The 20202-nt window shown below is 36.1% G+C and overlaps 1 protein-coding gene across 1 annotated transcript in view; it reads right to left on the reverse strand.

Annotated features, from left to right (window-relative positions):
- Positions 1-1199: 1199 nt before the first annotated feature.
- The window catches only part of XIRP2 (xin actin binding repeat containing 2), a 39428-nt gene continuing 20425 nt past the window's right edge, over positions 1200-20202 (reverse strand). The window contains exons 4-10 of the mRNA XM_054173151.1: positions 18226-18383; positions 15395-15526; positions 10009-10116; positions 9615-9687; positions 8874-8998; positions 3982-4115; positions 1200-2778 (exon numbers count right to left, since the gene is read on the reverse strand). Of these exons, the coding sequence (XP_054029126.1) occupies positions 1200-2778; positions 3982-4115; positions 8874-8998; positions 9615-9687; positions 10009-10116; positions 15395-15526; positions 18226-18383 (2309 nt within the window). The remainder of the gene's footprint in view (positions 2779-3981; positions 4116-8873; positions 8999-9614; positions 9688-10008; positions 10117-15394; positions 15527-18225; positions 18384-20202) is intronic.

The raw sequence follows: 20202 nt of genomic DNA on the forward strand, positions 1-20202 counted from the left end.
TTTGTTTAGAACTTTGCACAATAATTTCTAAAGAATGTTTTAATAGACACCTATATATCCTGTAAATGACTCCAAACACCCCTCTCTGTCAGATGCTTCAGAAATTCTTTTGAAAACTGTGTTTTGATTATTCTTTCCCTTCACTTGGACAAACACTTTAAAGTAATTATCACATGAATAATTTTACAAACGATTTATGGAAAAATCATATTGTTCTTTTAATATTCATATTAAAAAAGCTTCACAAAATACTTTTTTGTAAAGTGCTTATTTTATTACGCATTCTCAACAGTTAAATGATATGTTGCTCTTTCATGAAAGCTGGAATACTATTAAGAAAGAAAATGTTAATTCATAAACATGCTAAGGAAAAAAAAAAGTGCTTTATCTGCATACGTTTGTACAGTTTTAAATAGGAAACTGGAGAGCTGCTTCAGTTAAAATGAATTTGAATCAGTTACTGAAACTAGTTTTAATTGCCCAGGGTTCCTAACCCTTGCTCCAGTTCTGTCTAGGACTTCTGGTTTTATGCTATGTAAAAATTTACACAGTTTCTTCCTGAAACTACAATATAATGCTATAGGAGCAGCTCTAAGAATATAGCAAATCAGTACTATTGACCAAGTTTTGGTTACTATTCATTAATGAGTCCATTTCAAACTAAGTACTGCATGATATTAAGAAAAACAAAACAAAACAAAAACACAATCTACCCCCTAAAAACCAACTGAAACCCAGATCTTCTAGTGAGATCTAACACAACAAATGCACATGGTACGTAATGGAGTAACAGCTCAGTGACAATAATAACAATACAAGAAAAAAACCTATGGAAGTATTTTTTCTTGCTTTGTGCACATCAGGTGGTTCACATTTTAATTTGTTACAAATGATAAACAGTGAATGAATCATTATGTTTTTGCAGGAGAGTCATGTTTTAAAATATTTCTTGCAATGGTCAGGAACATAGAGAAGTTGTTTTAATTACAGACTGAAAAAACCCTCTATTTTATGGATCTTCATTGCCTTAAATATAAAACATGTAAATAAAGTCAGTAATTGACTATATAATACAAATCTTCACATGTAATCTCTGAACACTAAATTTTTCAGGAAGGACTAAAATAACTGTACTGAAGAAATACCTATTTGCAGCATACTTTATGAGTGATAGATGTAGCTGATCCCTTAGCTGTTAACTAATTTTCATCATAGGATCTATTTATTTTAATTTGTTCTTCTATAGTGAAATGTTTGAACCTGACTTTCTCAGCTTGGAGTGCTGGAACAGTCATGTATCTTGAACTCTGGAAATCTAAGCTTGTTTTTATGACTTTCTTCAGCACTTTGAATGTTTTGCTTTCCCGACAGGCATTAATATAATTCGGTTCTGTATGATAATTCCCATGTTCTTTTGAATATGGGCTGCAGGAATTTTTAGTTAAGCCTACAGAGTTTGTTAGATCACAGTCTAAACTCAGGATATCTGTTTTAAGAGAAGATGTTTTCAGAGTGTCAGATAAAGTAGTATTTAAAATTTTGTCATGTTTTGATTCTTCTCCAGTGCATACCAACTCAGTATCAAGAGACAATGTTGTATTATTTGCCTCATTTAAAACTAACATGCTATTAGTACGAGACTTCTGACAAGTGTCATTTTTATTAAGTTTGGCAAGACTCTTAGAGGTAACAGCATCTTCATCATTTGAGTTCTGTTCATCCCATGCAACAGTTATGGTATTGCTAGAAAAGCTCTGATAAGATTCATACATCTCATTTCCAGACCAGTTTCCCAGCTTTGCAAAGGCATGCTGTGATACTGTGCAAATTGCATGGCTTAATGCTGTCATTGGATTAAACATAGCTGATAGAGTTGTTTCTTGCCTACAAATGTTTAGATTTGAAAAGGTGGCATAATTGTTATTGTTATTATTATTGAAGCTGCATTCTTTGTAATTCTTTTGTACTGCTACATCATCAATGTTAGTAACCTGTACAACTTCTGAATCATCAGTTTTGTTAACTTTTTTCTCTCGCTCCTTCCCAGCACTACGCAGAATTGCATTATCAGCTTCACTAATATCCTTTCCATTTTCTTCCCTATTCTGTGATCCTCCTCTTTTATTCAGCTTATCTTGCACATTCTCAGCTTCCATCTCATCTTTTCTGTTATTATCTGTTTCATTTTTCTTTGTGTTACGCATATTTGTAGCTTCTTTTTCAGACAGAGAGCTAAAGGATGAGTGTTGGTTTTGTTGTGAATTTGCAGTCTTATTTTCGTTTTGTTCTCTCACACCATTTTTTTTCTCAGGATCTGTTTTACAGCCCAGAGGTTTATTTGTGTGTAAACTAAAACCTTCTTGAGCAAAACCTTCTGGGGGCCACTTTGGCTTATTTATTTTAGCCGCTTCTTCAATAGAAAATGTTTTATTATGTGCTGCATCTTCTGTTGAAGGAGGCCATGTCATCTTTAACTTACCTCTTTCAGTGGATTTTTTCAAATTATTATCCAAAATATCAGGACGAGTACCTTCAGTACTTGAGTACAAGTCTTGATCTGTTTCTGTAGTTGGTTTAGAATCAGCGGGTATACTGTTAGTGGGATTTGTTTCTTCAGCATGAATATTGCCAACTGAGCTACACCGATCTTTAGAATTCCACAATTCTTTATGCTGCTTGTGTCCAAAAGGTTCATCATAATTTCCTTTTGATTTGAAAAGTTGCTTAAAATGGGGTTTGCAATATATTTTTCCATGGAGAGATGCATAATTTCCCAAGCTGCAAAATGGAAGAAAATTTGTTTCATACTTTTATATATCATATATCTACCATTAATTTTACACTTTACTTGGGTTTTCAAGTGCCCTTATATGATAGTATGTAACAAAGAAAGGAAGAGCAAAAAGAGATCAAATTTTTTAAAAATTGACTTAAATATTAAGTTGCAAGTTCTTGTAGAATTTCAAAGTAAAAATAAAGGAGAAGAGTCAAGCTTTGTGATTTATGGAAGAATGTAAACTTATTTTGTTGTTACACAGCATAAGCTCCAAATAGGAATGTACCACAGAACTTCAGGGTTGTTGGGACCTCTTTTTCCCTCATATTAAAGGCCGAATCCTCTATTTTTCTACAAAACAGGTGGAGAAAATAGAGTGCATTTTTTACCTTTTGTGTGAATTATAGAAATTTGCACTCAATTATATTTGTATACAGGTATAATCTAGAACACAGGAGATTCCACCTCAACAGAAGGAGACACTTCTTTACAGTGGGGGTGATGGAGCACTGGAACAGGCTTCCCAGAGAGGTTGTGGAGTCTCCTTCTCTGGAGATTTTCAAAACCCACCTGGATGTGTTCCTGTGTGGCCTGCTCTAGGTGATCCTGCTTTGGCAGGGGGGCTGGACTTGATCTCTGGAGGTCCCTTCCAACCCCTAACATTCTGTGATTCTTTGATATTTGGATTCTGCTCCTAAATGAAGCAAATGTAATGTGTGTAACTAACCTCAAAGGTTTTAAAATCAGAACTGTTAGCCTCTGCAGTCTGATAGAGCAATAAATATTATATTTTCTGTGAAGTCTACAGGAGTGGTTCACTCATTTTATGAGTGAGCAAGAATGTGAGAAAATGTGTGTGTGTGTGTGTGTGTGTGTGTGTGTGTGTTTAGATGTCTTCAATTCCAGACAAGTTTTTCTGTCTGCTGCTTCTGGTCCATGAGCTTTTCTGATGGTCTGAAACAGTCAGGAAGAAGTATTATGTAGAAGAGTTTGGAAGGTATCTGGATGAATCTGCTCTTTAGAAATTTGAAGGGGTTATTCCACATCACAGTGCAAATGTCAGTAGTAGAGAAGAAAAGGGGAACCCAAGATACCTCCCTGTCAACTTACCCTACAGGTTGGGTAGCCCAGTTGAAAATAATTTCACCAACTATATTTATATTTGAATGCAGTGTTCTGTGAGTGAACATGCAGTTACTTCTTACCTTAACTGACTGCCACAGTGGTGACATCGGAAACATGATTTATGAAAATTCTGCTTGTCAGCAACTAGACATTCCATTGGGTAAACTCTCTGTTGACAGAGCCTGCACATTTCATTTTCCTGAATCTGCAGTTTCTAGAATCACATATTAAAGAGTTATGAGTTAATTTAAGCCACATAATATGATTTATTTTTAACTCTAACAGTCCATATGATGTGTTAAAATTGTAGTTTTCTATATCCAATAACTGGTATCTCAGCTGTCAATTTTAGGGCTTTGGTTTCGTTCAACTAACAATAGTACTGTGAAACACCTTTCCTGTTTCAAAAGTCCATACATTTTGAAAGGACTATTTACTTCATTATACCAGGTACAACATTTCCCATTTATTTATAATTATTTATGAAAGGAGACATTATAATAAAAGGTTTACTAGTGGAATTGAGTATAATGTGTGTATAATCTTTGAATCTATGATACCATTTACAGATCAACAAACAGGGGCAGATGTTTGGAATTCTGATAAGGAAGATTTGCTTAATCATGCCAAACACACATCAGGGACTTCCACTTGTGTGGTAATCTGCAGACTGTACACTCATATCATCCAGATATGCTATAGACATAAATATTTGGGATTTTTACAGTTTTCATTTTCAGTTCCAATACTTTCTTCAGTTCATTTTTTAAGACTGAATTGGCTACAAATATATTACCTAACTATACAAAATTCTTCCTTTTATGAAGTATATATTAATTATAAAGGAAACTAGTTCTCTGTAAAGTACAACTCATGAATAAAAGTTTTATTTCATGCCAGTAAGGGGCTGAAGGAAATAATGGTCAATCTTTTGGGCTTTGAAAAATGCGTGCTGCTATTTCATCTTGATTTCTGAATTCATATGAAAACTGTATCAGTAGACAGATACAAATAGGGTGGTGTTTCCAAAGTGTTCCGGCATTTTTCCCTTCTACTCTGTTCCTTCCCCCTACCCCAAGCAGGTGGGCTGGGTTGTGGAAGAAGCTGGAAGAGTACACAACCAAGACAACAAACCCCAAACTGACCAGAGGGATACTCCATCCCATATGACATGCTCACCAATAAAAGCTGAGGGAAAGGAGGAGTAAGAGGGGATATTCACAGGCATGGTATTTGTTTTCCCAAGTAACTCTTGTACTTGTTGAGGCCTTGCTTGCCAGGAAGTAGCTAAACATCTTGCCTGCTTATGGGAAGTAGTGAATCAATTCCGTATTTTGCTTTGCTTGTTCCCCAGCTTTGTGTTGCCTCTTAAACAGTCTCTACCTCTGCCCATAGGTCTTTTTAATTTTTGCTTTTCTGATTTTTCCTCTCATCCCACTGTGGAGGAATGAGCAAGTGATTGAGCAATTGGGTGTGGACTTAGCTGCCATCCATAGCCAACCTACCACGTTAAGTGTTTGTTCTAGCAAGAACCGAGGTAGAGCTGGGAAACTCAAAGCAGAGCTTTTTGTTTAGGAGTTATGCAGATACAGGAGTGTTTAGCTTTGTTCTGCCATTTTCATTGCTTTTTCAAGCATCAGCATTCTGATCATGCATTTCAAATGAGTAAAGCTATAACATCTGCTTTTCCTACAGGATAACATCCAAACTCAGTGCCCAAAATAAATACACAAAAGGATATCATTGGTGTTCATCATGCAATAGTGTATGTAATATTTCCTAAGTTTCAAATGCATAACTTTACAAAGAATATTTGAATATAATTTTAAGCAATTTATACAACATGAGAAAGAATGTTTTGTTTTCAATGTTTACTTCATATTAATATATAAATATTCATCTGTATATTCACATTCTTCAAACATTAAAAAAGTTACTTCAGGCTCAGCTTTTTGAGGAACACTGAGGAGCTCTGATGGGTTTGCTGCCTTAATTCAAACTAGGGCTGTATCAGCTGGTAAAATTGCTCAGCAGAAAATATGAGGAAAAAAATTAAAATTAGATGTTAATTTGTAAACTGTGCCAGTAATTTTACTCAAACTGAAATGTAGTTCAGTTTGTCTTAAATCACATCTTGTGCTTTAATGACTTAAACAGATGTGCACAGAATATGACCTTTATTTTTTCTCTAGTTATTTTATACAGGCAGCATTTTACCTCTGTTAAGAGTATGTTGCATTAATTTTAAGGTTGTGAAGCCAGGTGCATTATGTGCATATTTTCTAGTATGTCAATATTTCTCAAATACAACAGTAACATTATGTTAATTGTAATACCTATTTTTAGTAACTTTTTTATTCTGCTTTATATTAGAAATTCTTCAAGATAGCTCTTGCAGCATTAATCCTCATGATGACAGAAGAGACAATAGCTAGGAGCTTTCACAACAGTTCCTTGTGTCTTCAGTTTCTCAGCCTTCTGTTCTCCACAGGGATCTGTTTGAATTCCTGTGTTGCATTTCTTGTATTATTTGCTTATCATTGTCATCAGGTTTGGAATCAGAAAGTGTGCTTTACTGTGGTGTTACAAGGGCTGCTGCTGCATCTCAAGCAGGGTGTTGATCCTCCTTTTATTTTTGTGACAGTGTTTCAACTGGATTTAATTTGTTTGAATCCTCTGTCCGCTAAGGTTGTGTTTCAATTAATAGTTTTGCCTTCAACAGCACTGCTCATGTTTTCCTCCACTGAGATTCTATGTAACACTTCAATTTTCATTAGGCCTTTATTGGTAGAAGGTAAAGGCTATGTTTCAAAGACCGTATCTCCTTTCAGTGTCTTCTCCATGGACAGATTCATTCTCTAGACTCTGACAAAAGTTGTCTCTGGTAACAGACAATGACTGAGTTTCAAAATATTTTGAGTTTCTTTTTACACTTCCTTTAAGCCTCAACATTGTCTCTTTAGAGCTTTCTCTTCTCCAGGCTGAACAACACCAACTCTCTCAGCCTTGCTTCATAGCAGAGGTGTTCCAGCCTTTCTATCATTCTTTTGGTCCTCCTCTGAACCTTTTCTGACAAGTTCATGTCTTTCCTCTGTTGATGACTCCAGAGCTGGACACAGTATTCCAGGAGAAGTATCCCCAGAGCAGAGCACAGGGACAGAATCACCTCCCTCAACCTGCTCATCATGCTTCTTTTGATGTAGCCTAGGATATGTTTGGCTTTCTGGGCTGTGAGTTTGCTAGCTTATATCCAGCTTTTCATTCACCACAACTCCTGAATCCTTTTCTGCAGGGCTGCTCTCAGTTCCATCATCCCCTAAGCTTGTATTGATACCAGGGGTTGCCCTGATCCAGGTGCAGGACCTTGTGCTTGGCCTTGTTGAAGCTCATGAAGCGTGCATGGGCCCACTTCTCAAGCTCTCTCAGGTCCCTTTGGATATCAGATCAGATGGTTTCATCCGATGCACGTTCCTGATTGTGATAATTTTTATTTGTAGAGTTCAGTGGCTTCATTTCAAACACCCATTAGGTTGCAGGAACAGTTCCTCTAACTAATGCAAGAGCCTTGTCCATAGTTCCTGCAGAGCCTGGAACATGTGCACACAGTGCATCAAGATGCTGGGTCTGAAAGATCCAGGCTATGTATTTAACAACTCCTCATGCAATTGTTTCCTAGTGTGCAGTCCTTCTAGTAGTCTGTAGTGCTTCTAGCTTTGTCTGGGTTTGGACCATCATCTTTAACTGGAATGAAAGGCTGGTTCTCAAGGAACCACATTAAGAGAGAACCTCTCCTATCCAGATTTCTGGTCTTGTAAACATCTGAATGATGAAAGCAAAGCCATATCTAACCTGCTGCACATCTGACAATGTTTTCTAATATATTTTTTTTTTTCAGATTCACCAGACAAAATACCAGGTAATTTTTCTCTAAGTGTTTTCTCCAACATTTGTATGAACATCTTATTTTACAGAAATTGCTTGGCTTTGGGTATGGATCTGTGGAGTCAGTGTGCTTTGTTGGAGAGCTGGACAGTTCAGTGGACCGGGAAGTTGTTATTTCCAGTACGGCTTTCACGTAAGCAGTGGAAAACTTTTCAATGCTTCCATACTCATGGAATCTGGAGCAAATTATTGCAGGAGTAGCAGTTCCATCCTGTTTTTAACTTGATGCAGAAGCAGTAGTAATAGAAGATGAACTAACTGTTGAAAGCACTATAATTTCCTGGTATGTATTTTTCATCAGCAGGGAACAAAAGTGGATATTTTTTTCTTTGTTTTGTTGTTGTTGGGTTTTTTTTAGCATAGTAACATATAAAACAATTTTTCTGTTCTTCGCAAAAGCTGGTTCTGCAAGCAATAGGACTATAATAAGATCTGGAAAGGCACAATCTGTCAGCTGTTGCTCAGAATGCATCTAATCTTCAGAATGCAGCTAATCTTCTGAACTAAGAGCTGTGCTACTTGCACCATACAATATACGTGAAAAGAAATGTGGAATTCATACAAAATGATGATTCAGCAGTCTCAGAGGTTTTGCTGCAACAAATGCAGGCTTTGCATTATAAGCATAATGTAAAGCTATTCTGTGCCTCCTGCTCTTTTTCATTTCCTTTGAAAGTGGCATTTTCTATGCTTCTGAGAATCTGTGGTGACAGAAATTATACGTATTTGCAGATTCAAAATGAAGGTAAGGCTGTATTCAGCAGAGGAGAAGTGCAGAAGTTTTTGTAAAGACCCATTTTGAATTGTGTTCGTCACATACTGTAAGTACTTGTTGAGTCTTTTAGTGTACTTCATATTATGTTATGTGCACTTAATTCCTAAAGTACATATATTCCTACTACTTTCATGGGTTATGTTATTAATCCCAATTTAGGCAAAATAGAAATTCAGACTGCATGATGGACCAATGTCTTAACTGTATCACTTCTAATTTGCATAAAGAAAGATCCCTCTGGTTAAAAACACAGACCTTTACTTCTTTAGAAGGTGTTGTAGTCTCTCTGTCAGCCTTTTCCTGAGCTGTCCTTTCAATCTGCTGTTTTAAAATCTGTGTCACAATCTTTGGGAATTCCTCATTCTGAATTGCATTGGATGCTGCAGTGGGAAGAAGAATATTTATGAAACTGACTTTATCAGTGAATTATAAAACATTATTACAGAAGTCTAGAGAGAGTCATTTGATCACGAATAGATATCCATAGAGAAAACAACATAGTTGAGGGACATGTTATCATCTACTGTTTTGGTATACTTGAGGCGTGTTGCAGGTTGACTGGGACCTATAGGAGAATATAAAGTGTGAATTCTAATAACAGGACTAAACTGAAGCAGCAGCAGCATTTTAACACTGGTCAGATTCCGCTGAGCTATTTAGTTCAGCTATAAATGGAACCTTTCTCATCCACAACTTTGTGCTTGTGTTTGCCTTTGTTTTCAGATGCTTCTTCAAGTTCTCGTTTCTTTGAAACAACTGATTACATATTTAAAAGCAGCTCATTATGCAAAAGCCATCTCTCTGTACCAAAGTTAAACTAATTTCTTAAGTACAATAGAAGTCAATGAATGCATTGAGAATTCACGAGCCAGTGAATTTGCTGAGAATTCAGAGCAATGTTCATTTCCATGCTTGTATGCCAAGTGGTACATTCATGTGAGTAAAGACATTCGCCACAGGCCATTTGTGAGCCTTTATTCTCGTGCCGCTTCTTACCTGTTTCAACAGCCTGCTGAGTGAACGTAGAAGTCGTTTCTAACTCACGAGTAACTTGCTCATGATGAGAAACCTGTGCACAGAACCTTCACTTTACTACAGGATTTAGTGCAACATGTAAGCATTTACTATGCTTCCATGACTGTGTTAAAAGTGTTACATCAAAGAAAAATATGAATGGAAACCTAATTAAATAACATATCCAAACAATAATAAATTACAAACATTTAATAAAACACCTGTAAAAATTATCATTCAGTGCCTAGTGAGGGAGGCTATCATCAGGGAATCCAGATCTTGGTTTACCAAGTAGTAAAGAAGGAAGAAGCAAAGCTGGTATGTATCAGGATCAGTATAATTTTCCAGTGATATGATTATTAATTGATATAGTTACCTCTTGTATTTGAGAGGCTTCCGTTTGACTTTCTTTAGAGATCATTTCTTTGCACTCAGCTTCCCTGGTGCCACTTGATACTGTGCGCTGACTACTACCTGATGTTTCCTAAAGACAGATAAAAATAGTTGCACAGTAACAGCTAATAGTAAATTGATATTTAATTATTTTTTTTCTTTGAAGGGCTTTTGGAAATAAACACTAGTGTATTTGGTATAACTAGAACAGTCATTTTACAGCAGTGTACCATTGTTATTATAATTGATATTTTTTGCCATAAAAATTGGAACAGATATTGTTATAACACTGAAGATACCAAGTAGTTTCTGTTACTGCAGCCAGACTTTAACCAGCAGATATGGAAAGCTGCATGAATATGTACAATGTATAATTAGATTGGAATGGGTTAAAAGTGACTAGTAAGGCTGGTTTCATGTGCTATGCCATCAACTTCTTGTCAGCAGGCATGAGGCTAACACAACATTCTAAAAGGAAGTATATGTCCATGTAAGACTTCCTGTATATGCTTTATACAGCTCTTTTAGTGCAAAAACCAAGCTGAATTGCAGTTATGAAAAATATGATCCACAAGCTAACCAGAAGACTGTAAAATACACAGGCAAGCATTATATCTAGAAGTCCAATAACTGCAGTGTAATAAACGCAGCACATTACTGAGATATGCTAAGATGTCTGTGTAAACAAATTTCTGAGGTTATCTGTGTTTAGTTTGACTCCAGATTCTAGCAGTTATTTGTTTTCTTATTTAAAGCCTGTCACTAAATCTATATTGCATCACATTACTTGTGCCCATGGAGTCCTTTTGTATTTAGTGATTAGAATAAAGAAATTCTAAGAATTTATATTATTAAGGTAGCACTTCTGTGCTTCCTCTCTCGCACTAGCATGTACACAGAGACATTTAACAAATAATTTCACTCATGTCAAATTAAATTTTCTTCTTCCTTGCAAGAAGGAACCTTGACTATTTGTTTCTACTGATAATAAGCTTTCCAATGAAAAGAGCTTCTCCCTCCAGCAAGAGCTTCCCAAGTGTTTAAAGTAATGTGAATTTGAATGGAGGCAGCACTATGTTTCTGAGATTGCTGCTATACATCTAGAGTAAAAGAGAGCTGTAAGATTCCTGTATCTCAAATCCTGGCACCCCCTTGAAATCCAGCTGATTTGGGGGTAAGAAATTACCTCTCTCCCGTTAGTCATCCTGTGTAAAGCAGAAATTTTTGAGATTTATTTCACCTTCAAACTAAGGAATGCTTATACTGCTTGTGTCCTCATTAACATTTCTGCTGAATCAATACTGGGGGGCATCCACTGCCCAGCTCATAATTTCTGCCACACAGTAGGCAGCAAGGACTCCTAGGTTATACAGCAGAGGAACAATGTGCATACCCTTTGTGGGCTTTATGAGTTCTTTTCCACCTCTGTGCTGCCAAATAATTTGTTTCAACTATAAGATTAAATAAAATCATATGAACAAAAGGTAGAAAAAAATTTTCTGATTAGTGTCCCAGTAAATGATAAATACCAAATGTAACCCTATCTACCACATAGCTTGAACTGTCAGTGATGTGAGGCTTGAAAAGAACAAGTCAGAGCATAGTTCATACTCACAAGTTCTGTATGAGTGACAGTTGTGAGGGTGCTGCACAAGAGGAGACATAGAGCTGACCTCATACCAAGGTGAATAGAGGCAGTTCAAAGAAAGTGAAGTGCATCTTTCCCCATCTCTTCTCTGTTTAATGACTATGTGTAGGTGTATGTATAATAATTCATTTTATATGGATATGCTCTTCAATATATTTGTGCATATATAAGCATTTTTCATTTAAGATGGACTTTTCTGTTCTCATTCACAAGACACAAAGTATGTTCATATGGTCATTAAATGTCCTTTGAATGGTGCGGGGTATTAAAAACTAATATAATTAGGCTTAATGCAGTCAGGAAGCAAATCTAATCTGAATGTCACTACTGCTTTATTGATGTAACTTTGGAACTGCTTATGAAGTAGCTGCTGTTTTGCAAAAGATTATAATAGTTTAACGTGACAGCTATGACTGTCTAAAATGCAGCCTAAATATTATGGGCCAGATTTTGACAACATAATTACACAGCCTTGTTCTGGGCATGCAGGGAGGAAAAGGGACCTGGAGGTTCTTATTTTTTGTGTGTATATCAAGATGGCTAATTGAAATTTCAGTGACAGAGGGTAAAGTGCTGCTTGTTTATTATTACAAACAAGTGAAGAGCACGAAGATCTATGGTTTCATCCCTCTGTAATGGCCAACAGTTGGATATAGAATAGGATAGGGTATGCTGTACTTAGGATTAATTTAGTCTACCCTTTCAGAATCTGTGGCATGTTTTGTAGATTCCACAGATTTTGGAGACTATTCTGTATAATTATTTGATGGTCTGCATGGGATAAGGTTGCTCTTATCTTATTAGGCAGCATAAATCATGCCTCCAATGCAGGACTGTGGATGAAGATCATGATCTAGATTTAATACTAGTTAAGAATTATGCTTGTGGGAACTTAATCCTTTTATTTGTTTTTGTGGAATATGCAATTCCTGCCATACTGTGTGTTATTAAATCAAGCAAGTTTATTTAATCAACCAGATCCTGTGTCATGGAGTCAGGAGGAAACAACTCCCCTCCAGATGTGCAAGTGTGGAGGACAGACAGGGAACTCATTTTTGATGGCAGGAGTGAAAAGACAACCATTATGGTTGCTTTTCCTGTGGCCCAAGAATCACCTTTCAATTACTTTTTTTTTTTTATTCTATGCCATATCATGAGTGGGCTTCAGGAAACACTGCCAGCTGGGTGATTGTTGGCATGCTGCTAGCTCACAAATGTCTTTTTATGATAATTTTATTTTTATTTCGGACTTCCATTGCCCTTTATTCTATTTGTTTCAAATCACCCTTTATGGGGGCTACCAGTCTTCGTGGTACTGTATAGTACTTAATACAGAGGGGCTGTGGTGTCCTGTTGTATCTTTGGATAATAAGTAACTCTAAACTAAAGCAATACAATTAAAAAATATATCTAAGAATAAGTCTGTACACGTCTTGTTAGAGGAATGCATTTCCATGTAGGCATTCAGATTCTGTTCCTGAAAAGAACTGTAATTGGTACACATTTTATTTGTTAGTGGCCTATACATAAATTTAAGTGTTTCTGCACTGCATTCTTATTGCAAAATGTGCCAAAATTTGAATTTTCAGTAACTTTTCTGTGTATTTTAGGCCAAAGTTTGCTTTTTGTGTTGACACTTTTGCAGCTTCCTTATATTCTGTTGACAAAAAATGCTTCCTCTTTCAAAAATGAAATTGCTTTGAGGCTCAGAATATGAATGCTGTGTTATATGAATATGTAGATAAAACATATGTACAATTCTATATAGGTATGTGTGAATGCATTGTTCAAGGCAATCAGGTGGCCCAAAAGCTTGTCCAAGCAGAATGAGGCCTCTTACTTGGTCACATTTGAAGCATATTCATTGTGATCGTCATATAAGCTGTGTGGGAAGGTGGCTGACAATGAAAGGTTCTCATGATGCAAGTGGTCAAATTAAAAACCATGTCTGTGGATGAACTCTGGTTGAGTTTGTGAGCATGTGGCAATTCTGTGATTAGTTTTCATTGCTGCTTCACGTGCTGGCCAAGAATTTAGTACATCCTACTGGTAATATGGCACCTTTCATAAGCAACCAATCCCCTTTACAGTGAAGAGAGTGATGGGTGATGGCTGCTGCATGAGAAAACCAGTAAGATAAATAGTTATTATTTGATATTTGATGTCAATATTTTGAATGAAAAGCCATGCACTCCTTATGCAATGACTGAATATGTAGCAAAATGTTTGGCTATTTAGATTACTGTTTTAAAAAAATATTAATTTCTTCCTTATTTTAGCTTGGATGAATAGATTGATTTTATTGAGGTCTTGAGATCTGTCTTCAAATTACATGATTTTTCTGGTTTGCCTGAAGATTGGTTCAATAACCTTGAATAATCTTTCAGCTACCTAAGTGTATAATCCCATTTTCAATGAGAGTGCACTTAGATAGAAATGGGATTTTATGGTCTTGCAGTAAGTTACTTAACCTAAATTCAAAGATTGTTCCATATGGTCTGAGTGATTTTTTTTTTTCCTATGAATGTGACTGTTTTCTGATGATGATTTGAGAGATCCTCCTCACCTAGCCACTAGTACATGGATAAGTATGCTTAGAGGTCACATCTTTGTTGAAGAAATGGAACCATCATGGTGGCTTTGGAGAATTAGAGGTCACCATTAGGCCAGAGAAAATGCATCTTTGCATCACAGAAATGAAATTATTTGGTTCTGATTAGGAGAAAAAGTCTACAATTCTGTTCACGGTTCTGCATTCCTTCAACCTGATTGGATGGTGGGACCGTGTCATCAGAAATGTGCATAACACTGCCCTATTACCAAGGTTTATGCTCCAGTATGATTTTGTCCAACTATGGCATTTTTTCTGCTCAGTTAAAAATACTTTACTACATCTGCAGCAAGCTATGTCTCCCATAAAACTGGAGTCTTGCTTGCTGTCTGTACAAATATTTGATGTTGGTATTAATGTGTAAGAAGTGAAAGATGGCTGGCAGGTGATACTTATTTAACACAAAAATGGCAGCATATTGATATGTCCTGTTCTACAAAGCTCAAGAGCAATAAAATCTCCCCAAGAAGTGCAGGATGCTAAAGCAACTGTGCCATTACTGTTTCTCAGATTGCACGGGACAGATTGTTCAATGTGGTTTACTTTAAGGGATTTCACATAGTCCAAAATCATTATCTCCTACAGTAATTCTTCATGGTATGTGCTAATGAAGTCATCAAATGTAAAGACCTCTTATCTAAAAAACACTTAGCTCCTGCTTTGTTCTAGTTTTATGCAGCATCTATGTTCTTCGGTGCAATTTTTGATCTGTTTAGGGGAGTTTATTAGATTTAATTCAATGGAAGCAGGAAAATCCTTTTGAAAGAGAATGGCTTAGCATTACATCAAATGCAATAAATACAAAGTATCACCATGATACTTTATAATGAATTACAGTCTTACAGACAAGGTTCAATGTAAAATATTGCTATGGTAGTAATCTGCTTTACTTACCTACCTGCTATAAATCTAATATTGCCTATATTCAGTGTTCATCTGCACAAAATGATATGATTCCTGTAGTATATCTCAAAGAGTAAATTGTCTGAGTATGAACATTAGTGAAAAGTTGTCAGTCATAATGAAAATTCTTCATTAAAGCAAGAATTACATTTTTTCTCAAGCTAGCAGGGCATATCTCATTTGTTAGTATAAAAATTGTATTGTTACCTGTACAGGTTTGTGCTTGTACCGGTACTTTGCAAAGGTCTTTTTTGAAGAAGTCATCTGCATTTTCTCAAATTGTTTCCTCACTGCTGCCAGGCCACCAGGCACAGTATGGAACTTGGTTTTCTCTGAAGTCTAGAGTGATAAAATAAAGCCAGTTGTAATTCATCTGTACTAAGAATGTATTTCTACAAGTTTGGTTTTAGAAAAGTGTTAAAAAACAGTATGCTGTAATGCTTATATATTTCAAATGGAAAATTGAGAAACAGTTACCTCGTAGCCTTTTATAAACAACTTCAATAGATGTAATGTGTAAACCCTACTTATTTTAACAGTACACGTGAATTAACATTAGCATTCAGGAAAGATACAGTAATAAGAGGGTTGTTTCTCAGATGTTTTCATCAAAATACAAAACTACACTTAACTGTAGAATCTCACTGGCCCATTTTAGAACTCATCAACCAAAAATTAGGATCTGCAAATTATGAAGTTCTTTTGGAATTTTGCAGTGTATAATTTATTTTAACAGTAGTTGTGAAATGCTCCTATATGAAATAGATCTTGCTGGTGTAGCTGCATATTCATCTCTGCCCAAATTAGTGCCTTAGGATTCAGTGGTTTCCTCTGTAGTTTTAGGGATCACTCATATATTTTCAGCCATGTAACACACTATCTTTTCAGGAATGACTCAGACAATAACAAATACTGGCAAGTTCATAGGCCGCTGCACAGGAGGTGTAAATTGTGGTTTGGATAACTGAAGTCCAACATGTATTTGAAAAATGTTTGGCCTGAATTTTTAGCACCAAAAGGAGTCTGATCTACTTGATTGTCAGTTACAAACGCTTTCCAGAACCCTTCTCTGCTGTTCCCTCTTTTACTTGTCTATTCTGAGTTCTGTTGCATTCAGAGCTGCTGCCTGACTCTCTATATTTTTTCAGTAGATATTGTTGAAAAACATGGGGAGAGCTTCAATTAGGCCTTTGTGAGATGATCTTCACTAATATTGTGCTGAAGGTCACAGGAGTGCCCTTACTCTCAGGCTTCCTGTTCTAGTTCTGTTTCTTGCATTGCCTGTTAAATGGTACTCAAGCAAAGCTTTCAACATTTAAACTTATTAATCATCTTGCAGAAAAGAAACTGCTCAATAATTGGGAACAGCTGTGGAATGAAGATTACTAAATCCACTTTGGTTGAATGCTTGCAGCTGATGACTAAGTTAGCAGGTCATAAACCTCAGATTTTTTCTTTTCCCTGTGATGAGGATAGCATTGTTGTATAGGTATGTGGATGTGAAAAGGAATTATTTTAGTGAATGAATATTTCAAGCATACCTTTCCAGTAATTTTGAAATATTTAGTGTGGGTAAAAGCAGTTACAGGTCTTGTAAAGAAGTGTATTAATTCCCTTTAATGTAACCAGATGTACAGTTCAGGCAACCATACCTTTCAGTAAGAAACTGCAAGGAGTTCCAGAGTGTAAATCAGGTAGTTCATATGTGCTCAACAGTTAGGTTGGGTCAGGCTCCACTTAGTTCTTTTCTTTTTGAGAGAGAGTACTGACTTCAGCAATATTTTGAATTGAAGTAGTAGGGATTTGGAACATTCTCAACCAGGTGAACTGCAGGAATCTGCTCCAAATTTCCCTTGGCAACTAGGAAGTAAGGAAGTCAAAATACAGGAATTTGGTAGTTGGAAAACACCTGAACTCAGGTGAGTGTGGCTGGTGATTGTTTTCAATATCTAGCTTCTGGGCTGTTCAAACACCCAGGAGGTTCCTTCAGTGGCTGCAGACTATTCTGAAGGCCAAAGTGCAGGTAAGACTGGGAATCCTTCTACAGCTCTTCTGCTGGCTGGTGAGAGCTGCATTATAGTCCTTCTGCCAAATACAGAAATTACTCTGTCCTAGTTTACAGTTAGAAAAAGATGTTATAACCATCCCCTGAAAGTTTAGAGTAAACAAAAACTAATGTCATTCTAACATAGCAAGCCAGCATAACACTTCTATTTTCTGATACAAGGGGATTGAGGTAGGATTTTAAGATATGGTAAAAATAGACTTTTTACCCTTTACTATTTCTCTATAACTGAGGCAGATTTTCCTGGCTGAGGGCCCAATTTTCAGATATTCCTAACTGATAAATGTGTGGTAAAGTGGTCTTGTTCTATTTTAAGACATTATACATTCTGTTAGCCAAATACTTTATGTGCTACTTTCTATTAATATTAAACTTTGTTGTAAAATACCTACTCTCTATTGACAGATGTGTATGAGTAAACAAAAATGTAGAAGTTTTTCTTCTAAATATTTTTTCATATAAATATTCTTTTAAAAATAATTTGAATATAAGATAATACTTTTTCATATACCTTGTCTCAGAGCTGCTAACATAAAATTCAGCAATTTTGAAGTTTTTTTGTTTGAACAGCAAGAGGTCTAAACTTAATGTACCTTCTAATGTGATTTTATTAGTTGATGATATTTTTAGCAATGCAGAAACCACTGGCTTTTGTCATTATGAGCTGAAAGAATAACCGTGATGCTAATCTGTGTTAAGTCTGCAGTCCTAATAAATGCACTTCATGCAACAGTGGAAGGAAAAAAACAGTGGTTCCAGTGAATTAAAGGCACTTGTCCAGATGACCAAAGGTGTATAGCATAAAAAAAAATCTCAATCGGACAGAGAGTGATGCACCAGCATGTCTGCTAAGTAGATTTTGTACTTCAGGCTTCAAATGTTGATCTCCATAGTGCTCAATCAGTCATCTTGTATAAATAATGTCACTATGTGAAGCACACATAGTTAAGATAGGGGACCATTGATATCTTACATGAGCAAAGGTACTGCTACTCTTCATTTCAGACACAGCAGCCTTGTACATAGCCATTCTTTCCTTCAAGGAGACAGTCTCCTGGAAATCCAGTGTTGTGATATCAGACCTGGAAATGCTTTCTTTAGGTAGTCCTCTTATACGTTTGTAAGAACCCACTGTAAATACAAATAGACATCATATTTTCTGAGGAAAAAAAAACAGGTACTTCTTTCCAGATCTTGAAAGAAATGCAGTAGTACAAAGGAGCTGTATAAACTTTTTTTTGCACCTGCACATTATTTTCAGTGTAGAACTTGCTGAGTACAGAAAAAAATGAAGCTTTTGAAATGGGGCAATTCCTTGGAGAAATAACAAAATGCTTTCTTTATAAAACAGCAACAACAAAACCAAACAACAACAACAACAACAAAATCAAACCAAAACACCACAAACAAACCCATCTGTATCGGTAAGCATAGTTTATTTTTCTTGGTAGTGTTACATCTGCATTATTCTTAGATAATCTGGTGCTGCTTGACACCCTGTCTTCCCCATTCTGAGCGTGCTTTGTCACTCTGCAGCACAGGACTGGAGATTTTTTTTTAAATAACATACTTATGTTTACTGTGTGCAATTAATTTGTGATTGTTCATCTTGCTGATGATTTGCAGACATTAGGTAAAGCAAATCAACTCACCATGGTTTTGCTAAGAAATTAGTAACTTTGTACAGTGTGCCTAACTCAACGCGATTGTAAAACACCAAGGACATAAAAGAATGCACTTACCTTTTCTACCATTCTGTGCAAAGCAGAACAGTTTACAGAATTGATCTTGTCTTTAGAAAGAAAAAAACCCTTCAGAATCCTCTTAGGAATTTTTTTTACCAATTTTTAAGACAAATTTCCATTATTCCTGCAATACATGACCCAGGGGAGACCATATCTACTGAATGCCTTCCTGGAGCATGTAGAGTGGCACAACTGATTCATTTTAATTGCTATCTGTATAGGGTGGAACTTGGTGACTAGTTTTAGGGCCTGAGGCCTGTGTAGCATTTGCCGGAGTCAACTCTCTGTTGTGGAGGCCTAACTGTAATACATATACACATTACAAAAATATATGCCTGGTCAATCATGTTTCTTACAGAAGTCTGTTCCCTTTTGGTTATTGCATTATTTTATTAAGGCAGTGTCTGAAGACACACAAAAAAGAATAATTCTCCCTTTTCTTTTGGAGTAGCCATTCTTTCCATTTGACATTATGAAATGCAGCTATCTGTTCACCTGGCACAGAACAAAGTGCCAGGAAAGGGCTATCCCACCAAACAGGGAAGAATTCCAAGGCACATCTGGACTTGCTGCCTGTTCACCATAAAACTGTTTAGCTGGTGTAAGTTTTTATGGTCCAGATATAGCAAGCAAATATAAGAAGCTATTCTAATCTTCAGTAAAAAAAACAGATACAGAGGCAGACATGCACAGAAGATTGGTCTCAGTATAAATATACCTAGTTTTTTAGTATTTTTACCTAATTTACATGGGGATAACTTTACTACATGAGATAAGCATAGTAAAAAATACATTTGCATATTGCATGTAACCATGACGGACAAAAAAATTACAAGAAAGAATAATAGCAGCAGTAAGAATCAGTGAAAGTCAGCTGGAAAGAATTTTTAAAAAGTGTCTTCAGAGAAAGCAGAAATCATAAGATGGAGAAAATTGTTGTACAATAAACCAAACCCAGCCAAAACAATGGAAAGGTTGGAAGCATATATTGGCAACACAGAGGGATAGTCCACCACAGGCACACAGTGTAAATTCATTTTAAAAGGGAGATTGAACAGTGTAGCTACTAGTGTAATATTTATAATGCATTGCTTTAATTCTCAATAATGTTTAGGCACTTCAAAACTTTCTTGATATTTTTCTAATTCAGTAAGAGATTCTTGGGTTCTACCTAGTTGTAAACATGTGAATAGTTTCATTAAGTG

Source organism: Dryobates pubescens, chromosome 2, assembly GCF_014839835.1.
Source record: "Dryobates pubescens isolate bDryPub1 chromosome 2, bDryPub1.pri, whole genome shotgun sequence".
Taxonomy (NCBI): Eukaryota; Metazoa; Chordata; class Aves; order Piciformes; family Picidae; genus Dryobates; species Dryobates pubescens.